The sequence below is a fragment of the Argiope bruennichi genome, chromosome 7 (genome assembly GCF_947563725.1).
Source record: "Argiope bruennichi chromosome 7, qqArgBrue1.1, whole genome shotgun sequence".
Classification (NCBI taxonomy): Eukaryota; Metazoa; Arthropoda; class Arachnida; order Araneae; family Araneidae; genus Argiope; species Argiope bruennichi.
Genome location: NC_079157.1, coordinates 79,913,813 through 79,932,461, shown reverse-complemented (window position 1 = coordinate 79,932,461; position 18,649 = coordinate 79,913,813). Strand labels below are relative to the sequence as shown.

The 18,649-nt window shown below is 28.8% G+C and overlaps 1 protein-coding gene across 1 annotated transcript in view; it reads left to right on the top strand.

The window, feature by feature from the left end:
* The window catches only part of LOC129976507 (vesicular acetylcholine transporter-like), a 47,179-nt gene extending 28,939 nt beyond the window's left edge, over positions 1–18,240 (top strand). Inside the window, exon 2 of the mRNA XM_056090113.1 lies at positions 13,830–18,240. Within this exon, the coding sequence (XP_055946088.1) occupies positions 14,562–16,319 (1,758 nt within the window). The 5' untranslated portion in view covers positions 13,830–14,561 and the 3' untranslated portion in view covers positions 16,320–18,240. The remainder of the gene's footprint in view (positions 1–13,829) is intronic.
* Positions 18,241–18,649: the final 409 nt, after the last annotated feature.

Below are 18,649 nucleotides of genomic sequence, written 5' to 3'. Positions count from 1 at the left end.
TCTATTCCAGGGGAATTACGTATTCGGATGTAAATCTTTTGCATAATTCAAAAGCTATTACGTGAAAACCCATTTGATTGTAAAACAACTTTTGCAGGCGCCCACTTTTGAAATATAAATGAAGTAGGAATGAGCTCTGGAGAGCCTCCTTTGCTATCAAAATGACGAACGAAATATTTATGTTATTTCAGATTTTCGTTCATATTCATGCACTATTAGGGAGTTTTAAAGCAGATGTTTTTTTTAAATAGATGTATGTGGCGTTAAACGCTGTAATGGTAGCTTGCTTTCATAGAATTTAGTTGTAGTTAGATTCGAGGAAATAGAGTTTAATGTTAATAATGTAGATTTTAATTTTCGACCATAATTTTTTAGATACTCGGCTACGGATTTTAATTGTTTTGCTAGAAGTATTATTTCTTAATTAATCATATTACATGATAATACACTAAATTTTCAACTAGCGGTCTTAACAACTGAACATGGGATACAAATTTTTGTGTTGTATGTAGTAAAATTATGTATAATCGTTTTTATTTCCTTTGCCTTTTTTTAAATATGGACCTAGCTGTTCTATTTTTACATAGAAATGTAAAATAACAAAGTGTGAAACGTAACTGTTTTACTTGCCTACTAGCTCACATTTATTATATGCTATATGATATAATTAATAACACTTTTAAATAATGTATAATATTCTTGAATATTGAACAATATTACATAATATTTTATAATATTGTGCAACCAAGTTGTATTATCTGGATTGACTTCATAGCTACTTGGTAAATGTTACTTATATCACATTCAACAACAAGCTGTCTTTCGTTGTGCTATATATCGTTCTTTTTTTTTCTTGTAAAGAGCGCGATCTATTTTCCAATAAGTACAATTTATCTGAAGTATATCATGCAACAACAAAAATTTACTTTTTTATTAATTAAATTAGACAGATTATAAGCAATCAATTCACTTGGCGCTCATAATCAGATAATAAACATAAAAATCTATGCCACATGAAATCTAGCCATAAAATGTTTAATGCCTTTTTTCTGAGGGTTGGGGATGTCAAGCCCTTTTTTTGATCTTGGAAAATGTGCTATGAATTTCAAGGTTGCACATTTGACTTATATTTGACTTTCATACATACATACGTGCGTACGTACATGCATACATATACAGGTGATTATCAAAATAATGGAAATACCTGTGAATAAAAATGACATTTAAGAATGCTCACAGAAAAGCAACAAAATATAACTCTTGCTAAACATTTTTATTAATATAAAATGTATATAACATGTTAGTATGAAATAGCTTTAGTGAAGTTGTATACTTCTAGAATTGTTATCAGAAGTTCAAAATATTAGACCTCACAGACTTCCAAAGAGGCTAAGTTGTAGCAGCCCGACTAAATGAAGCAACTGTGCTTGAAACATAAGCATTCCAGCTTTTAGAAGTTTCTAGACATGCGGTGTCTAAAGTCATAGCAACGTGCATACAGTGAGGCAAGACAAGATCTGCAAAGCAAATTAGTAGACGGAAGGAGAAGCTAAGTGAAAGAGACCGACAGGCATTGGAACAGATTACAGTGTCTAAAAAGAAAGCATAAGTGACCGGAAAACTGAATCAGCATATGAATTCTCCAGAGTCAATAATTACAGTTAGGTGCCATCTTCATAAACGTAATATTTACGACAGAACAACAATTGCCAAGGCACTTACCATTGATGTTAATACCAAACGTTGTCTAAGGTGGTCCCATAAATACAAAAACTGGCTGATTTATAAGTGGAAGATAGTTATAGGGTCAGATGAATCATCTTTCACACTTTTTCCCTCAAGAGGATGGGTTTACGTTTGCTTGGAGGAACCGGCACAATGTATAATCGTGATTGCTTCCTTCCAGTTGGCATGGAAGTGGATCTGTCATGATATGGACAGCCGTGTCGTAGTTTTCTGCTGACCCAATCGTAACATTGAAATATAGAGAAGTTTCAGTTGACTAGGTCTATCGTATGGTGCAAAATTTGTTTTCTGCAGGAGATGAAATTTTCCATTATTATAATACTCTTACTTATGCAGCGGGTATTGTCCAATTGTGGTTTGATAAACACGAGGATGAAGATGAAAAATCTACCTTGGTACACACAATCCCCGGACCTTAATACAGTAGAAGCATCATGGTCTATTATAAAGCGTTCAATCCGTAATCGATATGCTCCACAGGCATCTCTCTCAAATCTTTTACAATATCTTCCTGAAGAATGGTACAGTATTCGGTACTTTTATGATTCAATTCCCAAGCGAATCCAAGTTATTGCATGCTAAAAGTGGACCTACTCTTAAATGGATAAAAATTCTTGTATTTTTTGGTGGTATTTCCATTATTTTGATAATTACACACACACACACACACACGCTCACGCACACGCGCAACATGCCCAGTGAAGCTATAACTTGATACATCTATATATTCTTAATTATATATATTAGGATAATTAGATATGTAAATTAGAGTTCTTATAAAAATATGATTTCAAGGGTATTAATTTCAGCTAAAATATTAATACTCTGTTTTTAAATTTTAGAAGAATATTTCTTTAATGGCGTTATTATATGGATCTCAATATTATTATTTGGTAATTGGCAATATTTTTCTCATTTTTTCTGTGTTATTTTTTTTATTTTTTCAGAAGGTGATTATATCAAAATACTAGAGTTTCCTTTCGTTTAGTTTTATAATTGAACTTAATATTTTGCCTGCAGTCTTTTTCTTGTCAAATTAAATTTTATACTGACATGGAAGCATTTGAAATGGCAATGGGGATTTAAAAAAAACCGAAGAAAATAATTAAGATATATCTAGAGAAGATAAATAATTCATCAGTTGAAACAACATTCATTAATAAATGCTGCGAAACTTGTTTCGAATTAGTTCGTTTTGAATCATAATGTCAAAGTTTTAAAATTTTTCAAAGGTTGTTTTCCTTTATTCTTTCATTTACCCATATTTTGAAAATGAAAATAAAATTTCTTTTTCCGTCATACACATTTGTAAACAATCAGTAAAATGAAGGTAATGAGAATGGAACTAATATGTATTCACAAGGGTACTTCGAGAAAATACTCAAAGCTAGAAATTAGTTTTTTGTTAGTCGAAAAATATAATCGAGTTAAAAAGGCAAATGTTTTGGTGACAATAAACAAAGATTGCAAAATCTTTTTTTAAAAAATTCCTTTAAAGTGATAAACAATATACTAAAAATAATTCTGTAATCTTTATTTTATCTAAAGAGAATAATATTTCAAAATACATGACTTCAAACCTTTATTAATTTACAAATATCTTCAAGATGTAGTTTAATGCGATAATAATCTTAGTGGAATTTTCTCGCAATTGAATGCAATTTTTGACAATCACAACAGTTTGTAATAAGAAAAATTGTTGTACCTTTTTAAGATGGCAAATCAAAAATATGAAATTTAATTTTTGCTTTGATAATAATTATAGTTTGTTTCTTTATTTTAACTTACAGTTTATATATCAATGCTCTTTTTAAATTATTGTTCATAATGTTTCCAAATTTTAAATATTTTAAAACTAAATTTTCAATTAAAATGTTTAGTTGGGAAATAAACCAACAAAAATTAAATATTTTGTTAACATATTCACTATTTATAATCTTTAAAGACTATTAGAGCGAAATGTAATTTTTATCATAGAATTAACATCTTTGGCTTTGTTGATATTAACATCTCGCTAATAATTATATGATTGGCTAATAATTCATATTCGTTTTAATCCTGAACAAGAAAATGTTTGACAATTATTTCAGATATTTAGCTTTAAGCAATTACTAATATTTAAATCAAAGACATATTTTCAGTTTTAGATTATTTAATATAGTTGTGTCAAAATTTTTTCTTCATTAAAAAAAAAAATTTGCCGTGTCGGTTTTAAATTTTTTGTATAATGCATATCATAAAAATTTTACTTCTAAAAGTATGAGTAGTAAATCGTTTGCTATTAAAAAAAATATTAATTTTATATTTTTATTTTTCGGTAATATAATGTTAATTTAGAACATTAATCAAATATTTTTTATATTATTCTTTCATGTTCTTCCATTTGTTTTATAACGTTTTTTGTTCATTTTAGAAGCAGTATTATATCTTTATTAGAATAAATTTATTTAAATTATGCCGATACCTTATATATTGATATATTTAATACACGCTCACTTACTCATACACACATATAAACATAATATTTATTTTTTTAAATTTTAAAATAAAATTTCATAAATAGATTCGTTAATACATTCCTCTTAACTTTTTAATATTTATTTTGGCCAAACGATTTCTTTCAATTTACTATTTTATGCATTGTATCTGGTTTGTCTAGAATAGGGGGGGGGGAAATGCAAATAATTATCATAAAAGTCAAAATGAAATGTTATATATTTCCAATACATTTTAACAAACTAGAAAATACCAGAAATAGTTAAATAAAGCATCTTAAAAAACTGATAGATTTGTTTAAAATAAGAAAGAAATTAGAAAGAGCTTTCAAAAACAATCATGGCTTGAAGAATAAAGGGGAAAGTGTAAGTAAAGTGGAAGTGATTAAAGTAACATGAACCGCATTAATTCAAATACTAATTTAACTTCACATCAGGCAATTGCTACTAGTAATAAAGAACAATTCGTTTTCAAATTGAAAGAATTGCTTATTTTCTTTTTTCATATTTTTACAGTAATATGATCTTAGCTTTTAGATTAAAAATTTAATTAAATTATAGGTTTATTTTTCAAAGTATTTTCTTCATTTTTGCCTCCTTTTTACATACATTTCTGTTTACATTAAAACTCTTTAAGATCATTTGCTTGATAAGAATTTATCTAATCTAAATTGAATTGAAGTATTTTTTTAATTTATAAAATATTTATTTATTTTATCTAAAGCGAATAATATTTCAAAATACATGACTTGAAACCTTTATTAATTTTCAAATATCTTCAAGATGTAGTTTAATGCGATAATATTCTTAGTGGAATATTGTGGCAATTGAATGTAATTTCTGACAATCACAACAGTTTGTAATAAGAAAAATTATTGTACCTTTTTAAGATGACAAATCAAAAATATGAAAATATGAATTAAGATGGCAAATGAAAAAATAGAAATAACCTTAAATCATTTGCAAGGTTATTTCTATTTTTAGAAGGTAATTTATAAATTTAAGAAAAGATCATGAAAATCTTTGTGCCTGAAAGAACACAATATGCATTATACATAGACTTAAAAAAATCCCCCCCACACACATTTTCCCAATTCATAGTTTAATAGAGTTGTTAGAAGGAAATTTAATAAATGTTTTTGAACAGCCATTATCTTTTTTACGTTTTAGCAACAAAACACAGAAAAAATGGCACTTTTCTGTTAAAAATATCATACAAAAAGTAAAACTATTGGATGTTATACGTTAAACTCATGCATATGTCATAGTATTCAGTTTTTAATTATATGTTCCTGAGTTTGCATAGAAATTGAAGTATCTTCCTTTGAATAAATATTTTTCTGATACATTGGATCCATCTATTTAAGCGCTTTCTGCTACTTCCACAGATTATCGAAGCTGACCAGCATAAAATTATCAATATTAATAAGCACTTCAACCAATTCTTTGTTTTTCTTCTCAGCATTTTAAAACTCTTAATTTCAACATACTTTAGTAAACCTCCTATTAACTTTACTCAGTATTAGATAAAATGCATTTCTTTTATTGCAATTTAGAAATGGAAATAAAGGAAATATGATTGTAAATTTCTCACCACAGTCTCCCTGTTTAATTATTTAACTGGTGTCCTAATATAGTGAATTTTAAAATAAATGCAGCAATGCTAAATCAAAGGGCGTGTTTTGAAATTTTGATGTTCCTCTACTATAGTCTTAAATGCTTGTTTTGTAATATTTTATTATATACACTAAACTATTAAGAGTTTTCTTCAAAAGAATTGAATGTAAATTTCAATTCATCGAAATAATTTAAACATATACATAATAATTTTGTGTGCAATTAAAACGATAAAAAGTCAAAGTTTATTCTTATAAATTTTTTAAAATTCTAATAACTCGTCGACATTTAAACGTGGCCATAAACATTTATTACACGTCAAATAATCAAGAAAAAGTTTCAACCAATCAGAAACATTGATTCCCGTAAAATTCATTATAAAATCACTGTTAATTATTCATAAACTATGACATTAACATTTCTTTTATTTTGGTGTTAATTTTTGAATTAATACAATATTATTTTACTCTATTATTTAAAAAAAAGAATTGGCTCACATTGGGTTTGATTAAACATAAAGAAATCAATAATTAAAAATGTCTGAAAAAAGAAATTTAACCGCTTGATTATATAAAAAATTGCAGTTTTTATTTGTAATAACAATATATTTTTAGTTAAAATCGTAACGCATAAAAAATTGATAAAACAATTTCAAAGTATACATAATCCAAAGAATAAGATATAAATACTTTGAATTCAGGTTATCATTTGTCTTTCGAGAATGTGATACAATTTTTCATAGATTCTTATGTGCAATTAAATTCTCTTATAAATTAAACATAACTGAAGGTATTTCTAGAAAAAAAATTCAAGAAATTGCAAGTATCATAATTTTTTTTTAAAAAAATTTACAACTCTAAACAACACTATAATAGATATAATACATTTATACAAGTTTTACATAATCATAGGAACAAGCATATTTTTATTTTTTAAATCATTATTCACTTTTGTAGAAAATTATTTACTTCCACTCAAAGTTCGAAAGATATGAAGGGGGACATAACATGCTGAAAGACAATCATTTTATTTCTTTTCAATAATATCATTTTCCTTCCTCTATCTGTGTAACTAGCAATTTCCTTTCCAGAGATTACGAATGAAAAAAACTGAAATAAGTGTTATTTTTGTTTCGGAAGAAGATTTTATTGGATAATAAACGTTCAATATCTTTTCCCCAACAAACAATTTCGATGAAGGTTGACCATCGCTATCTCTATTTATAGAGAGAGATTCCCTTTTTGAGAATGACAGAGAGCTCTCTCAAAATACGTTGTCACGATTTCATATAACTGCAACCTGATGCCATTTTAGCAAGAAAATATTACAAGTATAAAAATACAAAGAAAGGTTTCAATTTTTGAAGTCTTGGATAGATATTTGGTTTTATCTTCATTCTAATCAGTTTAAAATGTTAAAGAGTTTGATTTATAATTATGAAAGTTCTTTAGTAGACTTGAAAATGATATAAACAAAGCGAAGAATAAAACGAAATAAAGAACATTTATTTTATACACAGGTTCAATCTCTGAATAAAACTATAAAATGGATGTTAATTTTTTTACCACAAAATCCTTTTCCGGGATATGCTGTGCAACTCGTTTTAAATGTAAAGTCTAAGTTTCTAGCCAATTAAATAAATTGATGTTAAGAGCTAACATAATATAGGTAAAATTGTAAGCTTAAAATCATTAAAATATGACAATGACTTTTTTAAAAAATGAAAAAACTAGAATGAGGTCTCTCTCCAAATAAAAAATGACAAAGTTATAATGGCATGAGAAATTTCATAACGGAATTTGTTAAAATGAGAATAATTAATATATTACACATACAAATAGATGGAAATACACCAAACAGTAAGTGCAGTCGAATTAAAAAAAATCACATCATATTTCTGGTTTGAAAATGAGTTTCAAAAAATAATGTAATGCTAGTAAGTTATACATCAATAAGCACACAATGCACTTATCCAAAAGCAAATATATTAAAGAAAACCAGTTTCCTACTATAAGAGATCCCTTCGAGTTTGTTTTGTCCCAAAACTTTGTTTTTAATTAGACTTTACATCTGCTTTTAAATTTAAAAGCGTTTTCAGTGTACCTATGAATGCAATGTAAAATAAAACCAGACAGAAGGGCACAAGCATTTTATTAGTCATTATGTGTAATTTTAACTTCATAGTAGTTTTTAGAAATGAAATATTTCTCATGAAAAGTTTTGCAATTAAACTATTTTTGAAGTATTGCGACCACTTTTACATTTGTTTGAAATAAATTGTACAATTCAGAAGAATTGGAATTCCTATAAAAAAATGAGAAACTTCTGTTAACGCTCTACTAAAAGCAATTTTTTACCGAAAGAACTCGGGAGAAGCCACCCAGTGTGTTTCAACTCTGTAGGAATTTCAACTTTTAATATTATTATTCATTTTTGTAGAATATTATTTTCCTCTATTCCGCATTCGAAAGAACCGAAGAGGAAGATTCCAAGATTGAAAAACAAGTCTACCTTACTTTTTTCCTTGTCTCATTCACCGTCTAAGTACGCCAATCTAACAAGAATATTTATTTCATGAGACATTTAAGGGGGAAGACAGAAAAAAAATAAAAGATGATGAAAATTATTTTTGTCTGAGGAGATGCGGGTTTACTTTTTTATTTGATTAGGCGAAATTCGATAGCTATTTTGCAGTAGATAATTTAAGGTAAATTGAAATACACTGCGTATATGATATGTCTATCTTTTCTTTTTCTTTTTTATGCTGTGTTGTTAATTATCGGGAGATTGCTCGGGAATTGGATTGCGTGCGTATTCGCCAAGTTTTTCAATTAATTTTGATGAAAGACTACTTTGGTTTTGAGTGAATCATTTCACTGCTTTTCAGATTTTTTTTCCGGTTTGTAATATTCGTATTGTTTTATTTATAAACTGTATCAGCATTAGATTAAATCAAAATTCTTCATTAAAATAGATTAGAATTTAGGATATATTTTTGTTGCAGGTTTTTAGCGAAAAACATCGAATCTCATTTATATCATATAATGATTCTTATTTCTATTATTTACTTTTTTCTATGCTAAAATAGATTGGTAATCGGACTCTAATACAATTTTTCTCCAATTTCCCGCTAAAAAAATTGATGAGATTACAAGGGTTTTCTTTCAGTCTCTTAATATTTTTTATATGTTTATAAAGATTAAAAAAAAAACGTCTCTTGACTGAATCCAATATTGATTATTTTAACAGTGCTGTTAAAAAATTCGTTACTAGTTGTTTTTGGGATCCATTTGGTACAACAGTGATAATGGTTATATTTAATGTCACTTAAATTATGTTAACTTCCTGTTCATGATTCCGTCTAATGATCAGACAATTAATTTCAATTTAAATGACAACTATTAATGAAATTAAATGTTTTAAGAGGTGAAGTATAAACTGTATTTTCTTTTTATATTCTACCAATTACTGTGCAGTTTCATAGTTCAGATAGTATTGCTTCTTAGTAATAATAAATAGGAGCAATAAAAATTAATGGCTTTAAGGATACTAGACATGTTTAAAATAAATAAAATTTGCTTTTTGCTTAAATTTTTTTTAACTAAAAGATATAAGAAATTAATCTTTATGAAGCGAGTTATTATTACTCTTAATTAAAAATTTTGTGAATCGAATTCTCTGCAAATGCTCTGAATTCTCTGCAGTTATTCAATGCATTAAAGCTTCAAAAGCTTTTTTGAGCTATCATTCAATTTTCAACAACATTACGACAATTTTCATTTACACAAATGGTAAATTTGTGTTTTGAGTAGTATATGAATAAGGTGAGATGCTCGTAGTTTACTGTATCTTTTTCAATATTTAATTTTGAGCAAAATTAAAAGAGGAATGATATTTTCTATGTAAAAATTATTCTTGTCTGCAAATGCTCTGAATTCTCTGCAATTATTCAATGCATTAAAACTTCAAAAGCTTTTTTGAGCTATCATTCAATTTTCAACAACATTACGACAATTTTCATTTACACAAATGGTAAATTTGTGTTTTGAGTCGTATATGAATAATGGGAGATGCTCGTAGTTTACTGTATCTTTTTCAAAATTTAATTTTGAGCAAAATTAAAAGAGGAATGATATTTTCTATGTAAAAATCTGATAAAATTTCTTAAAAAATTAATTTAAAGCACTGCATTTCTGGAATTGATGTATGTTAAAGGTTGTTTATCAAAAGTTCTTAGTTGAAAATTCGTTAAAATATTTTTACTACTCCGAACGAGATATCCTACAGTATAGCATTTTCTGTTGAAAATAAAGTATCCTTTTCAGTAATTTTAATACAATATCCAGTTCCTTGCTATATAGTTTCAATTAATTTGTAATGCTTATGCCATACACAATAATGAAAGAATGAATTAACAAACATGCTACAGATTCAATGATCGCGCTAATCCTGAAATCCAAAATTCAAACCATGCTTCTCTGAAGTAAACTTGTAAAAGATCCCTTTCACAAAGCCGCGGAACCTCCTACATTTTGCAGGTGGACTTAATCAACCTGAGTGCAGTTCTCCATTACGAGGCCCAACCAAGGCCCGTTATAAGGACAGGGGGACTCTCCAGCCGAAGCACGTGCTCCGGCCCTTCTTGTCGCTTTTAAGGGTTTATTTTTCCCTCCTTCCAGAGTTTATTTATTTATTTGGTTCCGTCGCTTCGGATTTTCCGCGCAATTCCTTTTCAAAAAACAGCTTTATCAGGTAAAACACGGGATCTTGACGCTTCTTTAAATGACAGGAGGAAGCTTGTGATGGGTGGTTATTGCTGCTTTTATTGCAGCATTGATCCTTTCAAGAGCCTTACCAGGAAGCAGTTAGGATTTCGAGTTTTTCTTAAAAGAACAGGCGGAGAAGTCTAATTTCGATAAGAAATTGGGGTTATGTAAATTCAATGCTTGATTTAAAGGTTGGAGACATTTGGAAACTTTTTTTATTTCGTTTGCTTTTAGTATGAAAAATATCATAATATCTATTGAGGGAATTGCAAGAAAAATGCTGCTTTGATTAGCTAAAAATATGATTGATATTTTGATTCTAAACAAAAGTACTAGATATTAAATAAGTTTTAAAAAATTATTTCAGTATTTTTGTGATTTATTCTTTTTTTTTTCAAGATTATTTTAGCTTACAAATAGCGCTGTTGCTATTTTAACCAATGTAATAGTAGTTTCCAAACTATAAAGTGCTTATTATTTGTTTTCAAACAGTTCAACAAATTCAAAATTTTAAACTTTTTTATCGTCATATATTTTCATACATTCCAATGTCATCTTTCAGTAAATGTTTTAAAAGTTTTACAAACATTTATTTGTCTGTTATTTGAATAATGATTTCAATTTTTTTTGGGGGGGGATGTAAAACTAATAAATTCACGCAATTACAAACTTTCCGACAAATTCGTTTGGTTTTATTTTAATAGGATTAGATATTCCAATCAAATAGTATTAAAGATGTGTTTTAAAATACAGGATTTTTTAATCTTAAATATAGTATCAGTTAAGGTAAATAGAAATGGATTTTGCAGAAATTGTCATTTTTCTTTGATCTGATTTTTTTTATGGGGAGGAAAATACGTCTATAATTTATAGACGTACATCTGCATGTTCCTCAGGGTTCAGTAAAAAAGACTCCTTTTCCTAATTTTATTTACTAATTAGCCCGTCTTAGTTACAGCTGCGTTCATAATTACCCAAATAGACTCCAATTATCCACGAAAGTGTGGGATAATTGAGAAAACGAATTTCTGCTTCTGATTTCAGTAGCGAACTGATTTGAAGAGAATATATTTGTAATGATAAAAAATTTGCTCCTTATTGTCCAAAAATTTATTTCCTCTCTCGTTCCTAAGTACTTTAAAGTGCTATTTTAAAATATATATTTATATATATAATATCGTGTTACATCACATATGAATTGTTACTACTATTAGTATCTTGAATTTGGAAAAAAATTATAATTATTCCATTTTCGATTTTTTTGGGGAAAAAATTGGAAAATAAACCTTTGTAAAAACAGAAATGGTTGAAATCATAAAATATATGAAAGGAAAATACAAGATTTAGAAAATTATTTCAAAACAAATATGCACTAGCAGTTCATTTTAGTAATAGAAAATGAAGCTCCCATTTCAAGTAGAACGTTCGATTTTCTATTCAACACATTTTTTTCTCTGACACTTTTACTGCCCGAAAAAATCTATTAAGTGATAACATCTAGTAGTGTAACTTTTATATATTCTCGGCAGTCGTAAATATTCATTGAACGTCAAAGTAAACTTTCATTTAGTCAAATTGGTTCTATTCAAAACCGTTTGTATTCAGCTGACCACCATTAATTCTATCAATGCCTTAGGCGAACAAATAATGGTCATTTACTCTGGTTCATTCAACATAATCGATCAAAATATACATATTTGTTGAAAAATCAACTCGAGATGTTACTTTCTCTATGTTGTAACCTCTATTTCTTATAGAAAAAACATCATTTTCAGATTCCTATTTCAGCATAATGTTTTCTTCTTCTCTGGAGTCAATTTTCGTGTCTTTCTTCTATATTAAACGCCATTTATTATCAAATAAATATCAATAATTAGCTTTAACACATGAAAAGTATTATTTATGTAGATTGCATAGTAGATTCTTTAAAAATATCATTTGTTAATTTGGCATTAAATGTTTAAATTATTGGTAGGGCTGGGAACGACCATGTTCTTAGACTTAATATTACTTCCTATATTCAAAATGTGTGAAAATATAAATTTTTGTTACAACAAAAAGTTGTTCGCATTTATCCTGTGATGACAGTGTCCAGAAGTAATTGAGAACCCTAATCTGTTTTTCAGAAGAAAATCTAAAAATGAAAATTAAATCGCACTCCTAAATATTATGTCATATAGGTTCACGATATAATAAACTTAGTAACTTACCTTGCAAATAGCCTATGTAAAGAATGAATGCTGGCACTTACTAATATTTCACTTTTTTCCAATACTGCTAAAAAGAAAGTAAACAAACATTAAAATAATTCATTGGAAAAACAGAAAATTGCTTTTTTTCCATAACTTTAAAGAAAACACATGTTTCCTAATTGGCCAAGGCTTCACCGATGCGTAATGTTATCTATATTCCTAATTATTTCTTAATTTCCAATTACCTTCAGTGATCCTATTCATTTTTTAAATATTTTTAAAATATTGTTTCTAATATATGTATGAAATTATTAACTTATAATATATGTATTAATTTGAAATTCGAATTATTTATTAGAAATTTATTTAATTTGTTACAAAGAAATCATTTTTTTTTCAATCTAAGGTTGAAATCTTATATTTATATAAGCAGAGTTCTACTGTATTTACCGCACGGTAGTGTTCAAAATCTATTCATCGATTTCTTTATATCTTTTTATATGTAATAATAAAGTGATGTATGCTTTTCAAATGCTTGCTTAACAAAATTAAAAAGATATTGTTGTAATTTGACTAGAATATGTTTTGATATTTCAGTTGCGAAATACTAAAATGTTTTTGAGTATTCAAACGCAAATTAATGACCAATCGGCAATTTGAATTTCTCTTGTTTTAAATTAGTATTTATAATAGTTAAAGTGAATAATTTCTTCATTTGGTATTCAATTAATTACAAGAGTTCCAGTTGCAAACGAATTACTTGTCGATTTTTTTTTCATATTAATATTTAAAACTAAAAATAATTATTAATAATGATGATCAAATTTTTTTGGACATTTTATCCATTGAAATCCATTTTTTTTCTTTTCCGTTATGGTGGATATCCTTTTCCCTAACCTGTGGCCAAATATCCCTATAATTTTGCATGAAGTCATAAAAAAAGTAAATTTACTAACTGACTTTAAGCCAAAAATTTTCCGCAACTTAATAATTAAATTTTATTTCTATTTAAGGGTCCGAGGCAACCCACCTGGCTGCAGGATAGGGAAAATGAGGTCCTGATGAAAAATCATATTGCTACATTATCCAGGAAGCTGAAGTGTCCTGCAAAAAGGATACAGAAGGATATCTACTGCAAGATACAAGAACCATGTCTACATTTATTACAAAGTTGTCCTGAGTGTAAGAAATAAGGCCATACTGCAATTAATCACTTGAAGACTTTAGCTGATAGCAATAAAAAAAAGATGGAATTCATACTTCAATTCATTAACAATTAAAGTTAACCAAGCCCAAAGATCTAATAACCTGTAGTTTATAAAAATTCAATGTTGCATCTGCTGAATGATAATTTCAATTTTCATTTAAACTAGAAAGCAAATTTTTTTGGAGAAGAAAATTAAATTATCAATACATCTATGTGTTGTGTTGTAATAGCTGTACAGTAGGAACTTAATCAAGAAATTCATAAATTAGATAAGTGAACGCAACTATTCTGCGCAATTAAGATAATAGATTATAAATTGAAAATTTGTCTGTGTCATCAAATTTGTATATCTCCATGGTACAACAATTTTATTGAAATATGATTTATCTTAGCTCTAAGTAGGAAAGATATATGCATGCAAAGCCTTTCAGATAAGTGTTGTTTATATAATTAGATTCAAAAATTTTAGCTACTGATTGCTAAGTACATTAAAAAAAAATATTTGAATTTTTCCTTTACTGAAATACAGAATAGCAAAATGACGGTCATACCAGTAATAAATATGGATGCGGCGCAAGTATGGAGGAGGGTTAATGATAAATTAGAACACCCAGAAAGTCAAAGGAAGATGGTTCTAGTTATAGTGTGTGTAGCACTACTTTTGGACAATATGTTATATATGGTAATTGTACCAATTATTCCGGATTACCTGCGGTACATAGGGGCTTGGAAAACTCATACAGAGCAAGGCGAAATGGTTTGGGATAACAGCTCAGCTCCTGTTGGTAGTAATGACAGCTATTGGAGAAGAGGAAAATCCAGAATCGTTTATGAAGGAGAAGACAGTGCCGTTGGGATGTTATTCGCTTCGAAAGCCATCGTTCAGTTATTTGTAAATCCGTTTTCGGGAACTGTTATTGATAAAATTGGATATGACACACCTATGATGATAGGTCTCACCATCATGTTCATATCAACCGCTATGTTTGCTTGTGGACAGAGTTATGGGATTTTGTTTTTCGCACGAAGCTTGCAAGGAGTCGGCTCTGCGTTTGCTGATACTGGAGGTCTGGCCATGATTGCTGATCGATTTACTGAAGATGAGGCTCGTAGTAAAGCTATAGGTATTGCCCAAGCATTCATTTCCTTTGGTAGCCTTGTAGCACCACCATTTGGTGGTTTCCTGTATGAATTTGCAGGGAAGGAAGTTCCATTCATTGTATTAAGTATGATATCGCTTATGGATGGTTTTGCTTTGCTATTCGTCATGCGACCTGTAAAAGAAGCCATGAAAGAACAAGGAATAGAACGACCGAAAGGAACTCCTATATATAGATTATTCATAGATAAGTATATATTTGTCTGTGCAGGAACATTAGTTATGGCGAATGTGTCACTTGCATTCTTGGAACCAACCATTGCATTGTGGATGAAAAATACAATGGAAAATATTGATGAATCTCAGATGGGTATAATATGGCTACCTGCATTTATACCCCACGTATTTGGTGTTTACACTACGGTGAAATTGTGCAAAAAGTATCCAAAGTACCAGTGGCTTTTAGCGGCAACAGGATTGGCTCTGGAAGGAATAAGCAGCATATTTGTTCCTTTCTCTACCAGCTATTGGGTTTTAATGATTCCCTTATCAGGAATTTGTTTCGGTATAGCCCAAGTAGATACCTCCCTTTTACCTATGCTTGGGCATCTAGTAGATACTCGCTACGTTTCTGTGTATGGCTCTATTTACGCCATAGCAGACATATCATATTCTTTAGCATATGCAATTGGCCCTATTATTGCTGGAGGAATTGTAGACTCATTGGGATTCACTGGATTGAATATGATCATTGCCATTACAAATCTGGCATATGTGCCCGCAATATTGATGTTACGACATGTATATGATTACGATACTTTTGAAAATGAGCAAATTGTCTTGGATGAGGTACCAACAGCTCAGTACAAGACTTTCACAATGGATAACGGGAACGCTGTCAGTTTGAATACCAATGTGGCAGAATCAGGTAACTTGGAACCTGATTTATTTCAGTCACAACAACAACAGCAGCAGCAACAGCAACTCTTCCAGGCCGATCCGAGGTCCAGTCAGCAGCCAGTACATGATACCAATCCCTTTCGCCAACCACAACCGATGACGAATTCATCAGCCAATAACCTTCAAGGCCAACAGTTTCAAAATCAACAAGCCACACAAAAAAAGCAGAAAGGTAACAGAGGATATCGTTCCTCCACGGATATGGAAAAAATGATTAATAGTTCTGATGAAGATTGACATTAGATATAACGGGTTTAGATCCATTATTTCAGCAAGTGAGAACCAGAAACTCAGGATGAAGAACATTAGGCCCATTTTCCAATTAATCTGCAGATTAGATGATAGAATGTGTAATCAGTATTCTCTTAATGCGCGAATATGTTCCATCAGTGATGCGTTCCACTTCTAGGAGGATATGTTCAATCCAAGATTCTGATTCCCACGAAGTATGGTAAAAATTAGGAATGTAAAAACTATTAGGTATTAAATAAATGTTTAAAATGCTGTAATTCATTTTTCAATTATTTGCTGATCGAGGTGGAGCTGAATAAAACAATCGTAATTTTGTGATAACATGTAATAGCAATAAACAAGAACGTACAACTGATTTTTTTTTGAAAAATGTTGTTAATCATAACTGTACTCAGACAGAAGATAATAGAAATGATTAAAAATGTTACTGAAGATGTATTTGATAGTTTACATAATGCTTGAACAAAATTTCAATGATTTGAAGAGAGAATTGTTCTGCTTGCTTATGAAGAAAAATTAGTCAGGCTATTGCCTATATAGGGCTGTGACCACACTTCATAAAATCGCCGTTTGTCTTCTTTACAAAATGAGTCCACCGAGGAATGCTACATACAACCAGGAAACCATCGAGTGATTTTACGATTTGTGGACTCCTACTAAAATTTTTCTTTCGGCGTTGCATATAGACACAAATTCAAGCAAATTATCAGAAGGAATTCTTCACATTAGAAGGAATTTCTTTTTAATAAGTAATTTCTATGCTATTTGGATACCTGTATTTTAAATAATTTTGAACTTTAAACTTTTTACTATGAAAAAATTACCTGATAAGTTAACATATTGACTGTCAAATTTATTTGAAGAAATCTAACAACCACGAGTCATCTTATTTCACATAGAGATCAGAGCATGTTGAATATAGTGTGTAATCCAGACCTCAGTAATTGATATCTACATCAAAATAGAGAAGTTCTGATAAAGTCAGTAGTCTCACGATGACTAAGTCAGTCACAAGCTGGGCTTACGTCCTTAAGACTGCACAAGACATGATTTAAGACAGTTAGTACTTGAAAAATTTATTGAAGTGGGAGTTTTCCAAAATAATTTTTTTTGTATAAATAGTTCGGCAATATTTGAAAATACGTTCTGTTTTGCTTATGTACTAATACAGTTGCTAACAAGCAATAAAAAGTAAATTGAAGTTCGTGCATTAGAAAGTGATGTTATGGAGTTAATGTACATCCTTGTTCAGCAAGTCAGCTCGGTTAAGATGAAAAATAGAACTTAAAACTCAATTGTTAGCTCATTTCAAATTTACACGTGATATCTATTGTGCGCTCGTGAATCAGCCATTTGTGAAACTGCTGTTCAACTTCTATCAATGTTCTAACATTTTTGTTCTATTCCAATGTATTTTACTCACGATTGTGATTTATGGCTTCTCTCTTTGGAACTTGTGCTAGTAAATGTATATCACAAGAAATAAAAGCACCTCTTACGAGAAAAATAGCAGAAATGTCTAACCGTAGCAACTTAAGTCACTTTCTTGAGAATATAATTTTAGGCAAAGCTACAAAACATGTTAAAAAACAGGCAAAGAATTTTTAATTCGTAAAATTCAACAGAAGATTTTTTTATTTCTACTATTTATTACATAACTTTTTTAGAACAATTGAGTTATTAATATTATGATTTTATTCTATTCTATCTTGTGATTGAAGATGATAATTTTTGTGCATATATATTTTACATTGAACTCTACGCTTCATGTTTTAATAAATGATAAAAAAAGATGGCTTCACAAGGTGTATTCTTAAATACATTTTCTTAAATAATAACTCTGAATGCTTCCAAGCTCTTAAAATTATTGCATTTATTATTTTTCTTAATACATATTTCTATTCACACCTATTTGCTTTGTAATTTCTATAGAATATAATGTTTTCCTTTTTCTGTATTAAGCATGAAACTTATAAATTTATTTATATAAATATATAAATTTATTTATTTATCATATATATATTTACATGTTTGAAATATGTATTGTTTTCCAATAATTTCAAGTTTTAAATCTTTTCTCTTGATGTTTGTTCTTTGAAGGCTTCTATTTTAATTTAAAATAGGTATTTCTATCTGCCTTTCATGTCTTATTACAAAATGGAAAAGAATGACAGTTTCAAATATTTATGCTTTTTACATGTATATAATAAAATGAATTTGTGTGATCAAACAGTTCAAGACAAGCAATACTACGTTTATCATTTATTTTCTAGATACAAAAAAAAAACCACGACAATTATATCAACGCCAATATT